This window comes from Theropithecus gelada, chromosome 2 (assembly GCF_003255815.1).
Source record: "Theropithecus gelada isolate Dixy chromosome 2, Tgel_1.0, whole genome shotgun sequence".
Taxonomy (NCBI): Eukaryota; Metazoa; Chordata; class Mammalia; order Primates; family Cercopithecidae; genus Theropithecus; species Theropithecus gelada.
Window position 1 is genome coordinate 180,256,696 of NC_037669.1, and position 22,643 is coordinate 180,279,338.

The 22,643-nt window shown below is 37.2% G+C and overlaps 1 protein-coding gene across 3 annotated transcripts in view; it reads right to left on the reverse strand.

The window, feature by feature from the left end:
* The window catches only part of CLASP2 (cytoplasmic linker associated protein 2), a 223,624-nt gene that overhangs the window by 183,539 nt on the left and 17,442 nt on the right, over positions 1-22,643 (reverse strand). For all 3 annotated transcript variants that reach the window (XM_025375041.1, XM_025375040.1, XM_025375039.1), the window contains exons 2-6: positions 18,781-18,859; positions 11,753-11,856; positions 9,883-9,974; positions 8,693-8,768; positions 5,971-6,068 (exon numbers count right to left, since the gene is read on the reverse strand). In XM_025375041.1, coding sequence (XP_025230826.1) covers positions 5,971-6,068; positions 8,693-8,768; positions 9,883-9,974; positions 11,753-11,856; positions 18,781-18,859 — 449 coding nt within the window. The remainder of the gene's footprint in view (positions 1-5,970; positions 6,069-8,692; positions 8,769-9,882; positions 9,975-11,752; positions 11,857-18,780; positions 18,860-22,643) is intronic.

Here is a 22,643-nt window from a genome sequence, read left to right on the forward strand (position 1 = left end):
TTGTCAGTAGTAATGCTTGCAAGAAATGTTACAAAGAAGTTCTTTAGAGAGAAGGAAAATGATACAGGTCAAAAATTCAGATCTACATAAAGGTATAAATCTAACGAAGTAAGTGTAAGACTTTATGAGGAAAAGTACAAAGCTCTGATGCAAGAAACCAAAAAACAAGAAATAAATTGAGATATATTCCACAGTCATGGATAGGAAGGCTTGATATTTTCAAGATGTCTGTTCTTCCCAACTTGATCTATGGATTCCATGCAATTCCAATCAATATTCCAGCCAAGTTGTTTTGTGGATAAAAACAAAGCAATTTTAAAATTTATAGGGAGAGGCAAAAGACCTAGAATAGCTAACACATTATTAAAGGAAAAGAACAAAGTTGGAAGATTGACGCTACCTAACTTACAAAACTACGGGCAGTGTAGTATTAGTGAAAGAAGAGACAAATGGATCAATGGAACAGAATAGAGCGCCCAGAAAGAGAACCACATAAATATGATAAAAATGATCTTTGGAAAAGGGACAAAGTCAATACAATGAAGAAAAGATAGTTTTTTCAAAAAACTGTGCTCAGACAACTGGACATTCACAAAAACATGAATCTAGATACAGACCTACATGCTTTCCCAAAATTAATTCAAATGGATCACAGAATACAAAAAGCAAAACTATGAAATGATTAGAAGATATCATAGTAGAAAATCTAATTGACCTTTGGTTTGGTGATGACTTTTTAAATATAACACCAAAAGCATGAACCATGAAAGAAATAACTGATAAGCTGAACTTCATTAAAATTAAAACTTTCTTCTCTTTGAAAGATACTGTCAAGAGAATAAGACAAGCCACAGAGTGGGAAAAAATATTTGCAAAAGACATATCTGTTAAAGGACTGCTTCCCAAAGTAAACAAAGAACTCTTAAAACTCAACAATAAGAAAGTTAACAATCCAATTTAAATAGGGGTAAAAGATCTGAACAAACATCTCACCAGAGAAGATATATAGATGGCAAACAAGCATACAAAAAAGTACTCCAAATCATAGGTCATCAGGGAAATGCAAAACTAAAACAAGATACCACCAAATACTTGTTAAAATGGCCAAAACCCAAAACACTGACAAGATCAAATCCTCGTGAGAATGTGAAGCAATAGGAACTCTCCTTCACTGCTAGTGGGAATACAAAATGGTACAAGCACTTTGGAAGACAGTCTGGCAACTTCTTACAAAATTAAACTTACTCTTACCATGCAATGCAGTGATTGCATTCTTTAGTATTTACCCAAAGGAGACTAAAATGTATGTCCACACAAAGCCTGCAAATTCACATTTTTAGCAGTTTTGTTCATAATTGCCAAAACTAGGAAGCAAATTAGATGTCCCACAGTAGAATGGAAAAACTGTGGTACTTCCAGATAATAGAAAAGTTTTCAACCCTAAAAAGAAATGAGCTATCAAGCCATGAAAAGACATGGAGAAAACTTAAAATATGTATTACTAAGTGAAAGAGCCAATTTGAAAAAGCTACATACTGTATGAATGTAACTACATGGAGATAGTAAAAAGAAGAATGTTGCCAAGGGTTAGGCCAGCGGGAGGAATAAACAGGTGAAACAGTATGGATTTTAAGGCAGTAAAACTATTCTGTATGATACTACAATAGTGGACACATGTCATTATACATCTGTCCAAACCCATAAAATATACAACACCAAGGGTCAACCCTAGTGCAAGCTATAATCTTCGGGTGATAATGATATGTCAATGTAGGTTCATCAATTATAACAAATGTACCACTCTGTTGAGGAATATTGAGAACGGGAGAGGCTAGGCATGTACAGGGACACAGAGTATACGGGAAATCTCTGTATCTTCACTCAATTTTACTGTGAACCAAAAAATTCTCTAAAAATAAAAGTCTAGCCAGGCATGGTGGTTCATGTCTATAATCCCAGAACTTTGGGAGGCTGAGGCAGGAGAATTATTTGAGCCCAAAAGTTAAAGACCAGCCTGAACAACATAGGGAGACCCTGTCTCTACAAAAAAATTTTAAAAATTAGCCAGGTGTCGTGGTGTGCACCTGTAGTCCCAGTTACTCAGGAGGCTGAAGTGGGAGGATTGCTTGGGACCAAGAGGTTGAGGCTGCAGTGGACCATGGTCACACCACTGCACTCCAGCCTGGGCAGGAGTGAGACTTTGTCTCAAAAAAATTAAATTAAAATCTATTTAAGAATAATAAAGCTGGGTGCAGTGGCTCATGCCTGTAATCCCAGCACTTTGGGAGGCGGAGGCAGGCGGATCACAAAGTCAGGAGTTTGAGACCAGCCTGACCAACATGGTGAAACCCCCTCTCTACTAAAAATACAAAAATTAGCCGGGCATGGTGGCACATGCCTGTAATCCCAGCTACTCAGGAGGCTGAAGCAGGAGAATTGCTTGAACCTGGGAGGCAGAGATTGCAGTGGGCCGAGAGCACGCCACTGCACTCCAGCCTGGGTGACAGAGCGAGACTCCATCTCAAAAAAAAAAAAAAAGAATAAAATAATTTCAATATAAATTTAGTAAAGATATGTATACACACATACACACAAAATACATATGTTAACATCACTTCTTTCTTTCATCCATAAAATGATGTAGAATTTACTCAAATGGAATTCTTGGTAGTCCTGGAAGTAGAAAATGAATAGATGATCAAGTCAACAAAAAGCTTATTTCTGAGACAATCTTATTACCAGCAAATAATTGGTACTGGCAAACAACCACTGCTAAGAGAGACAACCAAATATGATGAGACACATCATACTAGAACACATCACCACCTACGAAGTTGCCTTGCTCTTCCTCACATCCTCCCACAAAAACCTGTTGAAATCTCTAGATTTAACTACACAATAACAGGATATGAAGAGAAAATAATATGTTAAACCATATCACAGGAAAAGAATTGGCAAACTCCAGAATGGGGGAAACTTCACAGAATAAACTATCAGCTTATTCAACAAATAAAACACAAGGATAAAAGAGTGTTGGAGTACATAAAGGTTTTAAAAGACTTAACAAAACATAATGTAACATACAGACTTTATTTGGACCCTGATTCAACAAACTGTTAAAAGCACATACATATTACTATGGTTTGAATTTGATCCCTCCAAGCCTCAAGCTGAAATCTGATCTCCAAGCCTAATGGGAGGTGTTTGGGTCATGGGTGTGGATCCTTCATGAATCATGTCCTGTTCTCCCTGGGGCAAGGAGGAGTGAATGAGTTCTCCCTAGGTTAGTTCCTATGAGAGCTGGTTGTTATAAAGAGCCTGATTCTTGTTCTCTAGCTTCCTCTCAGGCCAGGTCATCTCTGCAAACACTGCCTCCTCATCGCTTTCCACCCGTGAGTGGAAGCAGTCAGACGCCCTCAACAGAAGCCTAGCAAATGCTGGCCCGATGCTTCTTGTACAGCCCCCAGAATCACATGCCAAATAAACCTCTTTTATTTATAAATTACCCAGCCTCAGATATTCCTTTACAGCAACACAAAACAGATTAAGACACACACTTATAGTATTTATGAAACGACTGGAAATTTGAACCCTAACTACATATTTGATATTATAGAATTACATGAAAAAAAAACTTTAGAGTGTGCTGATGGTATTGTTGTTGTGACTGACAAAAGTTTTTTTCTTTTAAAAATGTATTGAAATATTTATAAGTGAAATGTCATAACTTGGACTTGCTTCAACATAATACAGCACAAGGGTAAGTAGTTTAGGATGTAACATAAAAAACTGGATACACACTGATAATTGTTCAAACCCAGTAATAGGTAAATGAAGGTTCATTATTTTATTCCACCTCCTTTAGTATTTGTTTGAAATGCTAAATACCTTAATAAAAAGTTAAAAAAATTCCTTTAGTGAATGCCCTTAAAATTTCATTATGAAGAAAAAAAACTTCAATATGAATATCCTTAATAAAAGTATATAAACTGATAATAAAGAAAAAAGCCATTGAAAAATGTTTTCTGATACACTAGAAGATTATTTAGCAATCTGATGCCATACTACTCATATATTATTGATTTCTTTTTTATTTGAACATGTTTTAAGAGTAGGTTTTAAGAATAGTGACTAATTTTTTTTTTTTTTAATTTGTCAATTGTTTGGCTAGAAGTAAGGATAGAAGGGACTTAATGGTTAGTTCTTGAGTGTGACAGACTGAGTAACAAAGAGCTTAGATTCCCTGCTACAGTCTACCTGCATGTTAACTGTGGGACAGATTGTCAGCTTCCTTTGGTTATTGCTGAAATTGGCTATAAAACATTTTGCAATTGTAAGAATCCTAGAATTGGTTACTTATTAAGCTTTTAAAAAACTGATTCTTGGCCGGGCGCGATGGCTCATGCCTGTAATCCCAGCACTTTGGGAGGCCGAGGCAGGCGTATCACGAGGTCAGGAGATCGAGACCATCCTGGTTAACACGGTGAAACCCCGTCTCTACTAAAAATACAAAAAAATTAGCCAGGTGTGGCGGGCGCCTGTAGTCCCAGCTACTCGGGAGGCTGAGGCAGGAGAATGGCATGAACCCGGGAGGCGGAGCTTGCAATGAGCCGAGATTGCACCACTGCACTCCAGAATGGGCGACAGAGCGAGACTCCGTCTCCAAAAACAAAGAACAAAAAACTGATTCTCATACAGTTTCTGTTATCAAATAAATTGTATGGTACCTTTCAACAGTACATACTTTTAAAGTATTTACTTGATGAATGAATTAATATTTTTAGTAAATCCTTGCTCAAGCATCTCCCAAATAATGACTATTATCACCTGATAATGGTACATAATTACATACTAAATAATAAATGAATATATAATGAAACAATGGCAAAAAATATTATAGGATCTTAAGAACTTTTTAAATGGTGATAACATACATATCCTTTTGTATCTTTTGAATTTTAAAACATTTCTGCTGGCTGCAGTGGCTCACATCCATAATCCCAGGGAGACAGAGGCAGGAGGATCACTTGAGCTCAGGAGTTCAAGACTGGCCTAGGCAACATGGTGAAACCCTATCTCTACAAAAAATACAGAAAGTAGCCAGGCGTGGTGGCACATGTCTGTTATCCCAGCTACTTGGGAGGCTGAGATGAGAGGATGACTTCAGTCCCGGAGGTGGAGGTTGCAGTGAGCGGAGATCGTACCACTGCACTACAGCCTAGGCAACAGAGCCAGACCCTGTCTCAAAAACAAACAAAACAAAACAAAAATTTCAAAAATTTGAACCTATTTAAAATAAACAGGCTAGGTACAGTGGCTCTCGCCTAATCCCAGCACTTTAGGAAGCTGAGGCGGGCAGAACACGTGAGGTCAGGAGTTCCAGACCCACCTGGTCAACATGATGAAACCCTGTCTCAACTAAAAATGCAAAAAATTTGCCAGGTGTGGTGGTGTATGCCTGTAGTCCCAGCTACTCGCGAGGCTGAGATGGGATAATCACTTGAGCCCAGGATGCAGAGGCTGCAGTGAGCCAAGATCGCGCTATTGTACTGCAGTCTGAGCAAGACTCTGTCTCAAAAAAAAAGAAATTAAAATAGGCCGGGGGCAATGACTCATGCCTGTAATCCCAGCACTTGGGGAAGCTGAGGTGGGTGGATCACCTGAGGTTGAGAGTTTGAGACGAGCCTGACCAACATGGAAAAACCCCGTCTCTACTAAAAATACAAAAAATTAGCCGGCCATGGTGGCATGCACCTGTAATCCCAGCTACTCGGGAGGCTGAGGCAGGAGAATCACTTGAACCCAGAAGTCAGAGGTTGCACTGAGCCGAGATCACGCCATTGCACTCCAGCCTGGGCAACAAGAGAAAGACTCCATCTCAAAAAAATAAATAAATAATTAAAATAAACAAAATGAAAACTTTTAAAACTAGTGGTGAAAAAAAAAGGAACCAAATTCAGCAAGACTTACCTAGCAGGGGGAATTCCTCTCTTATAAAGATCCATCCTCACTTTTTCTCCCACATGTCTATAAATCTCCACTACAGCCAATATTGCAGCATCTCTCACCTGTCAAAGAATTCAGAACTTTTTAAGAAACTTATATATGATACAATAAAATACTTCATTTCAAGGTAACATTACACTAATAGATCAACTTGAAGCTCTAAGTGGGGTTTAATGCCTCTAAACCCCTGCATATATGGTTTGTCATCAGTAAAAACCCAAGAGGGCCTGCCAAGATACTTCTAGAAAAAACTACTAAAAGATGATTTTACAGAAATTGGAGAAACTTGTCAATAAAAGTTACTTGCTAAGCTTTTTAAAAATCTATTTGTGGCCGGGTGCAGTGGCTCATGCCTGTAATCCCAGCACTTTGGGAAGCCAAGGAGGGTGGATTGACTGACATCAGGAGTTTGAGAGCAGTCTGGCCAACATGGTGAAACCCCGCCTCTACTAAAAATACAAAACAATTAGCTGGGCGTAGTGGCATGCGCCTGTAATCCCAGTAATTCAGGAGGCTGAGGCAGGGGAATTGCTTGAACCACCGAGGTAGAGGTTGCAGTGAGCCGAGATCGTGCCACTGCCCTCCAGTCTGGGCGACAAAGAGCGAGACTCCAACTCAAAAAAATAAATAAAATAAAATAAAATAAAATAATAATAAAAAAATTTTAAAAATCTATTTGTAGACCGGGCACGGTGGCTCACGTCTGTAATCCCAGCACTTTGGGAGACCAAGGCTGGTAGATCACCTGAGGTCAGGAGTTGGAGGCCAGCCTGGCTAACATGGTGAAACCTCGTTTCTACTAAAAATACAAAAAAGTAGCCTGGCGTGGTGGCACGTGCCTGTAATCCCAGCTACTTGAGAGGCTGAGACAGGAGAATCGCTTGAACCAGGGAGGTGGAGGTTGCAGTGAGCCAAGATCACGCCATTGCACTCCAGCTTGGGCAACAAGAGCAAAACTCTGTCTCAAAAACAAACAAACAAACAAACAAACAAAAAACCCTACCTGTAGTACGATTATGTAAACAACTGCCAATAATTATATTAATACAAATTATTATCATGGTTAATGTATTTTCCTGTATTAAAACTGCATTTCAAGAATGCGGCCTGAACTCAAACAGATATTTTTTACACTAATATTCACAGTAGCATTATTTACAATAGCCAAACGTGGAAACAACCCAAATGTCCATCCACAGAGAAATGGATAAACAAAATGTGCTATATACACACGATGGAATATTATTCAGCCTAAAACAGAAGGGAAGGAAATTCTGATACATGCCACAAGATGGATGTACCTTGAAGACATTATGCTAAATAAACAAGCCAGACACAAAAGGACAAATATTCTATCATTCTACCTCTGTGAGGTACACAGAACAGTCAAATTCACAAAGGCAGAAAGGAGAACGGTGGTTGCCAGGAGCTGGGGATGGGGGGCCACCGGGGGGCTGCCAGGGACTGGGGAGCTGCTGTTCACGGGTACAGAGTTTCAGTCTGGGAGGATGAAGAAGTTCCGGAGCTAGATGGCAGTGATGGGTGTTGCAAAACAATGTGAATGTATGTAATGCCACTGAACTTACACTTAAAAACTGTTAGAATGGTAAATTTTATATTGTATTTGCTACAATTAAAAGGAAAAAAAAAAAGAATGTGGTCTGAATACAGGAATTTGAAAGGTAGCTCCAGTTCCCTTGCACAGCTCATTGTGAAACAGCAACTGAAGAGACAGTAGAATTCTCTACAAACCTCTTGAGGAGCAGGTAAGATCTAAAAGAGGGAAAATCTTTCCCGAGGTCACTCCAAATGGCCAAACTGTGCCAAAAAGGTTACAGTCAAGATTCAAGTTCACCATGAGGGACATGATCCAGAACACATTCCTGTATCATACCTATAGTATAGACCAGGGGTTCCCAAGCCCCAGACCATGGACTCATATGGGTTCGTAGCCTGTTCAAGGACCACAGCAGGAGGTGAGTGACAGGGAAGCAAGCTTTATCGCCTGAACTCCACCTCCTGTCAGATCGGAGGCAGCATTAGATTCTCATAGGAGCACAAACCCTATTGTGAACTGTGCATGCGAGGGGATCTAGGTCGCACACTCCTTATGAGAATCTAACTAATACCTGATGACCTGAGGTGGAACAGTTTCATCCCGAAACCATCCCTACCCTCCCATGGAAAAACTGTCTTCCACAAAACTAGTCCCTGGTGCCAAAAAGACTGGGGCCTACTGGTATAGACAGCTCAGATAAAAAAGTTTCTAACAACTGATATACCACTGATATAAATCCTCTCTGTTAAGTAGGGTTCTTACAACTGCAAAATGTTATGCAGCCAATTTCAGCAATAACCAAAGGAAGCTGACAATCTGTCCCACAGTTAACATACAGGTAGACTGTAGCAGGGAATCTAAGCTCTTTGTTACTCAGTCTCTCACACTCAAAACTAACCTTTAAGTCCCATCTGTCCTTACTACTAGCCAAACAACTGACAAACATAAGCAACTTTCATGAATATAATGTTTTTAAAAACTAACTTTGATGGATTTTTTTAATGAAGTAAAATCTTCATTTCAGCAACCCCCTCCACCCTCTCTTCTTTTTTAAAAACAGAATAAGAGGACTAGAAAAGAAATGGTAGCCAAAAATCAGTCAATGCTTGAATGTAAATAAAATTTTACCTGACTGTTGGAATCTCCAAACAGGATACACAAATGTGGTACCAACTTGCTGATGACTAGCGGCTGAGCCCCAAAACTAAATATAATTTGAGAAAAAAAATAAAGAGAATTTGTTTTTAATAAACAGTGAACAAAATATCCTTATACCTTCTTGTCTGTAGCAATAAGACAAATATGGTGGAGAGTATGGGCACACATCATTAAAACATGAAGGATATGAGACATAAGCAAAAATAATTCTAAGCAATGTGAAGTATGCAAATTTGAATAATCACAACTGAGAGTGAAGACAACACATAATCCAATAGATTAAAATGTTCAACAATGGCACTCTTAAACCTAGCAACCTACGAATAACTTAAGAAAATCAGAGTTTTCACTTTTAAAATTGTGATTTTTTTTAGACTCTGGGTCTCATATAAATGCATTCCAATGAAATAACGAAATTAAAAGATCTTTATGCTTATGGCAGGAGAGCCAAAACCAAGCACAAAGAGCTGTGTAGACTAAGTACACTTATAGGCTTCTAGAGGGCAGAAAGGACTACAAAGTAATAAAAGAAAATAAGTGAAAACATAGTTAAGAAACGGAAGTAGCACTATAGGAAAAGTTGAAAGCTACTACCTATGACCTATGACATTGCATAGAACCTAAAAACATAATTCAGCGCAAGAACAAAAGTCCTAGCACTTTTTCAGATCAGTCATAGTTCTGTGGCAACTATGGCAGCCAGAACTCTGCACACGGCTACCAGCCTCACTGTCTAGTTACCGGGGAAAGTTTTGCTTGGTCTATGACTCTGGTACCCACCACATTGCTCTGGGGGAGGGTGGGGATGGGAAATGGCTATAATATGTGAAATATCATTGAATTTAAAAAAATTTCAAATTCGATCCAGAACAGAAATAGATACTAAGTTATCAGCATATCAGTTCCATGACCATCTGTTTTGGGTGGCTACATACTAAAGAAAAAAAGAGAAACACTTATTACTGACATAACTGAAAAATTCAGAACATGAAAGATAACATACACAAAAAATGAACAGTAAAGGTATCAAATAAAAAGTTATATGCTTTAATAACAATTTTAAATGTGTTATTACCATAGCTTTCCTTGACTTTGTGAACTGAGGTTTTTTTAGAGAAATAAAAAAAAAGACAGTTATTTTCAGTAATCATAAAACTCACATGTTTAAGGTTTCAATAAGACACAGACACACGCCTTCTCGAGATCGAAAATTCTTGTGTTTAAAACCAGAAGCCAACTGCTCCCAAATGTACTATTTGAAAGAAAAGTAAAAATGTGAAACAAAAAACTAAATTATTCATGTTACAATCTTTTATTTCTTCCCAATCCTACTACCAACCTTACTGGTAACTGAACGTTTTCATCAGACTGTTGTTCATTTCTCCACTACTTACAAGTTTTTCTTTTTTTTTTTTTTTTTTTGAGACGGAGTCTTGCACTGTGCCCCAGGCTGGAGTGCAGTGGCGCGATCTCGGCTCACTGCAAGCTCCGCCCCCATGGGTTCACGCCATTCTCCTGCCTCAGCCTCCCGAGTAGCTGGGACTACAGGCGCCCGCCACCTCGCCCGGCTAATTTTCTTGTATTTTTTAGTAGAGACGGGGTTTCACCGTGTTAGCCAGGATGGTCTCGATCTCCTGACCTCGTGATCCGCCCGTCTCGGCCTCCCAAAGTGCTGGGATTACAGGCTTGAGCCACCGCGCCCGGCCTACTTACAAGTTTTTCTAAGCCAAACTACACAATTGTTCTCACCTATTTTTATTACCTTAATCACATTTTAGTACTTACATATATTTCACTTTAGATTTTATTTATTCCCAGAAGAACCATGTCCAACAACCGAAAACCTTAGAATTTCCAAGGACACACGATTTCTTCTATAATTAAGAAACCTTCAATAACAATGCTACCATTATAAGTCCAGTAGTCCAGTAAGTATTTAAGTGGTCCAACATTGTGTAGTAACTAATATAGACTCACACGGAACAGGCTTTTTTTTTTTTTTTTGGACATTTTATAATTCAGACTTTTTTCCTTTCAATGTTGGATCCAAATACAGAAACGTATTTGGACAATCGATTTTATAGCTACCTACCACACTCTTCTGTTAGAAAAAGCATAGATAAACCTATACAAATAATTTAAACCAACTATTTTGGGTGTAACAAGAAATCCAACTTTACTTTTACAAACGTGAAGCCAACTGTACCAATCAATCCTTTCTCCACATTTGGAAACAGCACTTTTACCCTTTACAAAATTCAAATATACAACATACACAGCCATCCTCTTTCTGTACTCAGTATTCTTTCTGGAGTCTGTATTCAGTTCTACTAATATATTTCTCTCTCCCTACTAAACTTTCAAGAAGGTGGCTTAAGAAATTACCAAAAAAAAAAAGAAAATCTTAAATGTGGGTAACCTGACTCATCAATACTACCTCTGGAACGCTATTCTATATAAATACTTATATTTATGTTCAAAGATAGAAGTACAAGGGATGCCCCTTATGGTAATGTCTGTAATCACAGAAAGACAAAAACAACCTAAAATGTAAATGAATAAACAACAGTGGAAGGACACTCACCACAATATTAAAAAATAAATAAATTAGTTCTGAAATACAAAACATTTGGGAAAACATAGTAACCACTTGTGAAAAAATTTTCTTCTGGTCTCTGTAGGAGTTGCAGAAATGAACAATATAGTATTCAGTAGTTCTCAAAATAAGCTTTCTCAAACATTTTACAATTTACAAAAAAGAGAAACGAAAAAAATCCTAAAGTATAATATAATCCGTATACTGTCAAACCACTGAAATCTATTAGTTAGCTTTAAAAAAAAGCATTAAAGAGTACAAAATAAGAAGCAAAAAACCAGAGTCAAACATTGACACTTTATCTTAAATGTCGACTTCTTAAAGGCATTAGCAACAAATGATTGTTTAAAACGTCAGCATTCATGCTTGCTATGGCTTTAATGATTTGCTGTGATTACCATTAGCAAAATCTGAATTTTAAAATGTAGGCTTACCATAGGTGGTGCTACTTGATCCATTAACTTCAATATCAGAGTCTGAGCTTCATCTCGAACCTTGTCTTTGGCATCTCCCATTCTGTCTATTAAAGCTACAATAACTAAAGAAGGGGAGGGAGTAAAAGAGTGTTTACTTATAACTCATCTCCATTAAAAACTATATTTCTCAAAATTACAAATAGCAATTGTTTCCATAAATGAAGAGTTGTGAGGTAAAGAAATTGTTTTAAGTTCTTTACACATGAATCCAATAAAAAAATAACTGAGAAGATTCACAAGAATACATGCAGCATGACATCTCCTTATAATAATGTTCAAAAAACAGGCAAAACTAAATATTATTTTTCTGAAAGAAATGTATAGATGAGGGGACAAGGAGGAAGTAGAATTCAAAGGGAACAGGTTCTAAAGTCAGTTCATAGGGCAAAAATATCTCATAGTCAAAATTACCTTCCTGTAATCCCTTAAATTACCACTTCCATTTAGTGTGGTCTTATTAGGTGTGTGACCTAATGTCTATTTTTTAGATACCTTTCGTCTATTTCCTCAGCCATAAATGTGGGTAGCAGTACTCATCTCAGAGGATTATTGAAAATTAAAAAATAATACACATAACTCAAAGAGTAAAGGGCACAGAGTAAGCACTTTCTATAATGTCACCTACTATCACTATCACTATCATCCTTCTGCATGTTCAAAAGCAAGGACACTTCCTTTGTTTCTCTTTTGATATTACAGCTATACAGTAGTCCCCCCTTATCCACAGCTTTACTTTCTGTGGTTTCAGTTACCCATGGCCAACTGTGCTCTGAAAATATTAAATGGAGAATTCTAGAAATAAACAAGTCATACATTTTAAATTGTACACCATTCTGAGTAGTATGATGAAATATTGGGCTCTCTTGCTCCATTCAGTAAGGGATGTGAATCCTTCCTTCGTCCAACATACCTGCACTGTTTACATTACCTGCCTATTAGTCACTTAGTAGCTGTTTCGGTTATCAGATCAAAAACACATCACATGTATAGTAGCAGTACCCAATCTTTTTGGCATCAGGGATTGGTTTTGTGGAAGACAATTTTTCCACAGTGGCAGGGGGTGGGGAGGATGGTTTTGGGATCAGGCATCGTAAAGAGTGCACAATCTAGATCCATATGCACAGTTCACAAGAGAGTTCGTGCTCCTATGAGAATCGAATACTGAGGCTGATCTGACAGGAGGCAGAGCTCAGGTGGTAATGTTCACTTGCTGGCCACTCACCTCCTGCTGTGCAGCCCAGTTCCTAACAGGTCATGGACTGGTTTGGACTATCGGAGCCTTCAAGAATCCACTGGGGGTCTTGGAACACAGCCCCTGAAGATAATGGGGGACTACTACATAGCTTTTCTTTCTCTGAATCAACGGAGGACTAAGTCTAGTTTAAACAAAGGAAGGAGAAAGAAATCAGATCAAGAAAGAAATATTTCTCTAGTTTATTTATAAACATATATAATTAAATGTGTATATAATTTGAAGCCAATCTATTATCTATAATGTAATAACCAAAACTGATGTAATAATGAACAACAAGAATTAAAGAAAAAAGAAATTACATTCTTTTTGGGAAACAAATGACTAAGTGAGACGGCAACATACCAAATGGAAAGATATCATCCAAAAGCCTTAAGCTTAATCAAAGAAATGACTGTGTAAGAAAACAATGTCCTCGACATAAAAATCATAAGTCTAATTATGGGACAATGTTCATCAATAGGAACAATATAAATTCCTCTCATACATCTTGGATGTACCGTTAACACTACAGGAATTTGTCAACATCTATAAGGTTGCCATTATGGGCTTCTGGTTCTGATAGCTTCTGAAAGGCAGAAGACAACAGTAAACACTTAACAAATGTTAGATATTATTATACACTAACCACCGAATTATCTCATTTAATCCTTTCAACAGTCCTATGAAACAGAGTAGGCCCATTTGATAGAGAAGGCACAAAGGATTAAATAACTTATCGAAGGTCGCGCAAACAACAAGTAGTGAAACCAGGTTTTAAATAATCTATACTGGCCGGGTGCAGTGGCTCACACCTGTAATCCCAGCACTTTGGGAGGCCAAGGCAAGTGGGTCACTTGAGGCCAGGAGTTTGAGATCAGCCTGGCCAAAACAATGGAATCCTGTCTCTACTAAAACTGTAAAAATTAGCCAAACATGGTGGTGCGTGTCTATAGCCCAGCACTTGGGAGGCTGAGGTGAGAGGATGGCTTGATCCCAGGAGGCAGAGGCTGCAGTAACCTAAGATCATGCCACTGCACTCCAATCTGGACAACAGAGTAAGACCCTGTCTCAAAAAATAATAAATAAATAAATATCTATACAATGTGAGATCACAGTCATAACCATCTCCATTTACTTACAATTTGAGGTGTTTGGGTGTGTGTGTATATGTTAACAACCATATAACAATAATGGAAAAAGAAAAGATCCTTCATTCCTGAGAGGTGAAATTTAACTCCAACAAGAAAATTCAAATGTTAGCCCAAACAGGGGCTCACTTCAATATTAAAAACCATTTTACGAAACATAAACAAAAACAGAAAGCCTCACATTACATAAAATTAGTATTACAGCTAATAATTTAAACAAGAAATTCATACTGTTTTTGCACTGGATCGCCTTTTAACACATGCTACCCCGGAGTCAAACAGAACAAGATTGTATTCCTAACTCTATCAGTTATTAATTACAAAACAGAAAATTCCCTGAACTTCAAAGTTTCCTTGTCTGTAAAATATGGAAGGCTGACAGAGCTATACCTCACATGACTAGTGAAAGTATGAACTAAAACAAGGAAAAAGCACCTGTGCCAAGCCCATGATCATTATCATTTAATATGATGGATATTCAACAAATATTTATTGGGTATCCAGAACAGAATTTTTCACTCAATAGGCTCTCCATATGAATGTGTTAAACAAATGAATCAATCTATCACAGACTGGAATTTGGACAATGACACACAGAAGGCTGAAACGTAACACTTAGTATTTTTTTTTCTTTTAGCATCGTACAAGATGCAAACCATTCTACAAAAGTGATAACCGGGTAGCCTATTTTTGTTTTCCTTCTACAGTAACATTTTGGGATAAAACTGTTTAAAATTTTAAAACAGTTTACAAAATTTGTAAGATATGAGATCTTTTACTGAATCAGTTATAAAACCAGGGCTGGTGATCAATATTAAATGTAAATTGTATATTTTTTGTTTGAAAATTATATTTTTCCACAATATATGTGGTCACAAAAGGAAACTAAAATATTTTCTATTATTAATACATGCATATATATAGATTATATATTTAAGAATTACATTAATAGAGCTTATACTCTTTTTGGAACTGTATCTAAAACTGAAAATGAATCTCAATTTTCCTAAAACACTTCTCACTTTTAACATAAAAGAATATTAAAAATACCTGTAATGATAACTAATAACCCGAGTGCACCAAAACTAAACATTATCTCTCAAATCAAGTTATATATATCTGCAGTTAGATTACCAAAAAACCTTCCAGACATAATCCAATTCAACTCCGTCCTTTTAAAGAAAGACTCCTAAAGTGATCTGGCTAAGTTCTGTAAGAGAGATAAAACCAAAAAGCTAATCCTGGGACTCTTACTCCAGTTCCATACCTTTCTAAGAGCATACAGGTATGCTGCCTATCTTGCAAAGCTATTCTACAAATTAGAAATGAAGTCAGGATAATCTTTCATGTATGTAAAGTAGTAAAAGGGTAAAAGGCAAATGGACAAAAATGGGTAAAAAGTAGGCATTCAATTAATGATAGCAAAGCTGTAAAAAAATTTTCCTATTATACCACACTGTATATTATCCTAAAGTAATAACAAGTTCAAGTTTCATTAAGGACAATGATGAGCACTTATGATTCAAAGTGAAAACAATACTAACAGTAAATGCATAGGGATAACTAGAAAGAATAGGAGATTAGAAGAAAAAAATTATACATATATAAGAGTGTATGAACATGTGCCATCTAGTCGCACAAACACAAATGAAAAACACTAACCAACAAAAGCAAGTTAATGTTATTCATTAAGTATTTAACTGTATAAGAATCACAGAGTAAAGAAAAATTCAACATAGGGTGAGGTTAACCTGCAAATTCCTGAGATTCTCAAATCTGAAGTACATTTTTAGAAGGGAAAGAAAGGACCATGGAGAAGAGGTGAAGATTTCAAAAAGAAATAAGGGCACAGCAGAGGCATAAACAAGTTCAGCTACGCCTAGAAAGAGTGAGCAAGTTTCTGATTAGCTTAAAGTGGAGACAAAGTACTTGCTAAAGATTACAAAGAAAAAGTCTACTGAGAAGGAGAAGGAACATATATGGTAAAAGACAGCTTTAGAGAAGTAAGTTCTGAAAGCAGGACAGTGTTGGGAGTCAAACTACAATTCCGGTCCCAATATTCCCATTGCCTCAATCTGAGTGTAGTCAGGACATAAAACCCCATGTGGTACTCCTGGTGTCTGAAAAATAAGTGAGATACATAATACCTAGAACTACCCTTAAGTCTAAATTTTCTCTGTAGCAATTAAGAATAGGGAGCTACTACAGGACAAGAGTCACAAACACAAATGTTTACATCCAAGGAGACACAGGAAATGCTGATACTTAGCCAGTTTAAGAAGTGCAGTATTCCTAACTTTCTCAGTTACAAAGAGACAAGAGGATTTTGGGGGTGGAGGAGGTTTTATGAATGGGAAAGATCATTAAATAGACATGAGAGCAACTACAAAGCAACTTCTGATCAGGGTTCCTACATTAGGCAATTTCTTGAGACAAGCCAGAAATACGAATTTTCATGTAAAACTTCTCAATTTTAAACACTGATTCAAAATATTTCAAGAAAATGTAGGCTTGGCATGGTGGTTCACACCTGTGATCCCAGCTACTCAGGAGGCTGAGGTGGGAGGATCGCTTGAGTGTTGAGGAGGCTGAGGCTGCGGTGAGCCACGATCATATAACTGCACCCCAGCCTGGGTGACAGAGCAAGATCCCATCTCAAAAAAGAAAAAAGAAGGAAAGGAAAGAAAATAAAGAGACAGACAGGGACAGCGAGAGAGAGAGAGACAGAAAGAAAGAAAACATAAACAAGTAAAATGCTTGTAGAGCAGTTTTCAATATCTACCATAGTTTTTTTTTTGTTTGTGTTTTTTTTTTTTTTTTTTTTTTTTTAAAGAGACAAGAGGTTCACTCTGCTGCCCAGGGCATGGTGGTGCAATCTTAGTTCAATGTAACCTTGAACTCCTGGGTCCAACCTCCCATCTCAGCCTCCAGAGTAGCTAGGACTACAGGCACACACCACTAAGCCTGCTGATTTATTTTTTTTTTTTTTTTGGTAAAAATATGGTCTCACTCTATTGCCTAGGCTGGTCTCAAACTCCTGGCCTCAAGCAATCCTCCTACCTCAGCCTTCTAAAGTGTTGGAATTACAGGTGTGAGCCAGTGAGTCCCTGGGCCTACTATAGAGTTGTAAGTGGAGACTAACAGTAAAAAAAAAAAAAAAAATTCAGAAAATATTAACACAAAGGATGAAGTGGAACCTGGTGTTGATTAAAACTAAATAATAAAGATAGAAAACCCCATCAGATGCTTCCATTGAAAAGATAACTAGAAAATAAAAGGAAAAACTGATAAAGAAGGGTAAGTAGCATACCAAACATGAAGAAAAAAGTTAACCAAACATATCAGAAAGTACATGTGATGATATACTGATATTAGGAAGCATTAACTTAATCCACAAAAGAAAATCCCTGGCCAGGTATGGTGGTTCATGCCTATAATGCTAACACTTCGGGAGGCCGAGGTGAGAGGACTGCTTGAGCCCAGGAATTCACCTTGAGCCGAGGTGAGAGGACTGCCTGAGCATGGGCAACATAGCAACACCCCATCTCTATTTTAAAATACAAAAGAAAAAAGCAAAGAAAATCACTAATATCTGAGGCTACCCTTCTATATGCTATATAATGCTGCTATATAATAGGATCAAATCCACTTATAACATACTCTAAAGGTACATGAAGGTCATTCGGGTTTAGAAAATAAGTCAGAGCCAACTCTGTAATCCTAATAACTATACAAAGAGCATTATCCTACCATACGCACTGTACTACAAACACACTGTAAGTAAGTGCTATTCAAAGTATGATCAACAGCCTAGGATCAATCTACAGACTGTCTATGATAAGGACATTTAGAGTACTTAGAAAATGTTTTTGAAGCAATTTGATCAAAGAAATTTTGTTTGTTGCATCTAACGATAAAAAATTGAGCCTTGTTTTTTTTTTTTCCTTTAATTTTGCTGTAATTTTTTTTTTCTTATATTTTATAAAATATTGGTCTGCAACATGCTGGCAATGAAGAAACTGATCCTTCCCCACAAATAGTCTGAAACATGGCACTTTAAGTTATATTACAAATTTTGGCATTTCACAAAACAGTAAAAGATCCAGTAAAAAAATTTTCTTTTCTTTTTTTTTTTTTTGCCTCAAAGGTGATTTAAGTAAGTTTAAAACCTTGTCTCTGGGTAAACTGAAATGCTAAGTAGCAGATCTCTGGGTTACATAAAATCACTTTTTTTTTTTGAGACAGAGTCTTGCTCTGTCACCCAGGCTGGAATGCAGTGGCACGATCTCGGCTCACTGCAACCTCGACCTCCTGGGTTCAAGCGATTCTCCTGCCTCAGCCTCCCAAGTAGCCAGGATTACAGGCACATGCCACCATGCCCAGCTAATTTTTGTATTTTTAGTAGAGATGGGGTTTTGCCATGTTGGCCAGGCTGGTCTTGAACTTCTGACCTGTGGCGATCCGCCCGCCTCAGCCTCCCAAAGTGCTGGGATTACAGAAATTACATTTTTTAATTTACAGAGAACTATTTCTGCTAAACAAAAACTAAGGAAAAAAGTCATCATGTCAAATCTTATTTAGAATTGTAAATAAAGTTAACTTACCCATTGCTACATAGGATTTAAAGCGTGTTGATAATTTGTCCACAAAGGCACTTAAGATTTCCAATCCCATTAATGATACCTACGATAAAAAGGGATTTTAATGAATATAAATTACTGATGCATACTTTAATATCAGCATGTAATTTTTGACATATAAAAGATCTTCATAAATATATTACATTTTTAAAAAATGAGATTTAAGTATTCAAGGGTAAACAGTCATGAGGTTGGAGCACTCTAATCTCAAATGGTTCAACAATAAAAACGACAATAATAATGTGTAAATAGGAAGATCGCGATAAAGCGTATTTGGTACAATGCTAACTGGTAAATTAGACGAAGTTACACAGGAGTTTACTGACTCTACAGTCATGCATCACTTAATGACAGGGATAAAGTCTAGCAAACGTATTATTAGGTAATTTTGTTATTGTGCAAACATCAGAGTGCACTTACACAAACCTAGGTAGTATATAGCCTACTACAAACCTAACCTACATGGTATATGCTATTGCTTCTAGGCTACTACCTGTACAGTACGTTACTGTGCAAAATACTGTAGGCAACTGTTAACATAATGGTATTTGTGTATCTAAACATAAAAAAGGTGATGCAAGCACAATATTGCAACAACTATGACGTCACCAGGCAATAGGAATTTTTCAGCTCTATTATATCCTATGGGACCACCAATGTATATACAGTCCATCACCGACCACAATGTTGTTATGTGGTATGCATAACTATATTTGTAACTTTGAAATGTTTCCTAAATGAAACAGTTAAAAATGAAGAGCCTCTTTAATTACAGAGGAATTTCATCTTCTGTCTGGGAATTTCATCTTCTGTCTGGGATGTAGAAACTAGAAAGAACATCTCTCTCATTCTAACAAGAAAAAGCCTACTGGGTCTACAAAATCCTAACTGCTCTTGAATCCATCAGAAAGCTAAGGCTGGAGAATAACCAACTAACCTGAAATCTAAACATGGGACACAGCCAGTAGGTCACATGTGACAGGACAGGAGGAAAAGGAACCCATGATGTAACTGAGTAAGAAGAAGTCAGTTATACTTTACAAAACTATTTACAACTGAGTGTGGGTTAGCATGAAAATACAATCCCTACTAGCCACAGACACAAGGAGAATTCATACCCACTTACAGGCTCTAGTTCACATCTACTTTCAAGCTCTTTCTCCACAAACCTCCACTGGACACTCTTAAGACTAAGGGCTGAGCAGGATACTGGAAAGGCACAAAGGCACCTAGTACCCTTGTCCTGTAAGAAACAAAAGTTTGAAGCTAAGAAATAAAAGTTTGATGCTCCTCAGTGAAGGCTATGAAACACTGTTACTCCTAAGGCACAGGTAGAACTCAACGCTGTTAAGGAGAGGAAAAAGATAAAAAGCCTCCACGCCAGAGGAAGGAGCAGAAAAACATCCTGGGGCCCATATAGTTGGGGAGAGCCATGGTCTTTATAAAGCCTTACCCCAAGACTCAGGACAAAAAGCTTCCTAAGACTGAAGCTGGACCAGAAAAACAAAGAATGACCCTGTTTCCCCCAACCAGACCGGCAAGTATGAAATAAGAAGCAACAGCAGTCTACCAGCGGGGAAGGGGCAAGAACACAAACAAGAATCCTCTATGAAGCACAAGAAAATAGGGAAAACCTAAAGTGCAGAGTTGAGTAGAAACTTGAGGAAAATCCTTCATAAAATTAACCAAGTGACAAAAAAATGTGAAGCAAATATGAACTAAAGTAACTATAGCAATCATAACATCGAAACCTAACTCAACTCCTGACTAGACTGACTGCACAGCTCCACACTATATATAAGCTTAGCAGAAAAAAGGCATGTCACTTCCAGGCATAAGTACTATTTAACTTAGTCTTAAACATCTCAAACACTGTCCAGTTTTCAACCATACATTATGAGACAGACAGAAAAGCAAGGAGGGATACAAACCAATATCAAGAATAAAGCATGGAACAAAATACATAGATAATCTGAAAGCTGGAATTATCAGAGCATTTAAATAACTGTGATTAATGTAGTAAATGTTCTAGTTAAAAGAACAAACAACATGCATGAAAAAAAGGAATTCCAGCAGAGAGATGAAAACTTTAAGGCAGACTCAAAATGCAAATAATTTTTTAAATGCATTAAAAGGAAGGCAAAAGTGATTAAGATGCCTCTGATGGGTTCATCAAAAGATTTGACACAGAAAAGGAAAGAATCAGGGAATATGAAAATACGTTAATACAAATTACTCAATTTGAAATACAAAAAGGAACAAAAAGGGAAGGGGAGAGACAAAGCATTCAAGAGCAGTGAGATAATATCAAATTGTCCAACATAATGTCATAGGAATTCTAGAAGAGAGAACAAGGTAGAAGAAATACTTGGAGGGAAAATAGCCAAGAATACGGTAAAAATAATGAAAGGCATCAAACCATACATCTAAGAGTCTCAGAGAACCCTCAAACAGAAAATTCCAAAAAACACCAAAACACATCCTATTCAAACTGTTAAAACTAAAAGAAAGAAAAATCTTAAAGTCAATGAGAAAAAACAAAAGGACATTAAATACACAAGTACAGAAGACTTCCGGCCAAAAAGTATGAGAGTAAGGAGACAATGGAATGACACTGTTACAGTACAGCAGTCCCCCCTTATCTGTTTAAGTAATACATCCCAAGACCCCAGTGGATACCGGAAACCACAGACAGTACTGAGTCCTATATATAATTTTTCCTACAAATATATACCTATGATAAAGTTTAATTTATAAATTAGGCACAGTAAAAGAGTAACAACAATAATAAAGTATAATAACCATAACAATATACTATAACAAAAGTTACGTAAGTGTGTTTTGTCTCTCTTAAAATATTATATTCTACTTACCTGTTTTGGGACTACAACTGACCACAGGTAAGTGAAACCGTAGAAAGCAAAACCATGGATTATTGTACTACCAAAAGAAAAAAAAAAAAAGAATGCTCTCGCTTCAGAATTCTATACCTAGTTAAAATAAAAGGTATTTTAAAACTAAAGGAGAAATAAAAAGTTTTTCAAACAAACAAAATCTGATAGAATTCATTACAAGAGACCTGTATCACAAGAAATGTTAAGGGAAAATCTTCGAGTTAAAAAATACACGACAGCAGACAAAAACTTAGATCTACACTAAGAAATAACAGGAAATAGTTGAAATTAAAATAAATATTTAAAACCTTAAAAATAAGCTGGGCACAGTGGCTCGTGCCTATAACCCCAGCACTTTGGGAGGCCGGAAGATCACCTGAGGTCAGGAGTTCGAGACCAGCCTGGCCAACATGGCAAAACCCCATCTCTCCTAAAAATACAAAAATTAGCTGGGTGTGGTGGCACATAACTGTAATCCCAGCTACTCAGGAGGCTGAGGCACGAGAATCATTTGAACTTGGAAGGCAGAGGCTACAGTAAGCTGAGATTGTGCCACTGCACTCCAGCCTGGCAACAAATCAAGACACTGTCTCAAACAAACAAAAAAACTTTTAAAATACATAAAATATATGTATTTAATTACTCTAAAAACTAACTGACGCTCTAAAACAAATACTAGGTCTATTGAGTTTAGTAAAGTCATGAGATAAAAGGTCACTATAAAAAAATCAATTGTGGGCCAGGCGTGGTGGCTCATGCCTGTAATCCCAGCACTTTGGGAGGGTGAGGCAGGCAGATCACCTGAGGTCAGGAGTTTGAGACCAGCCTGACCAACATGGTAAAACTCTGTCTCTACTAAAAAATACAAAAAAATTAGCCAGGTGTGGTAGCGGGTGCCTGTAATCTCAGCTACTAGGGAGGCTGAGGCAGGAG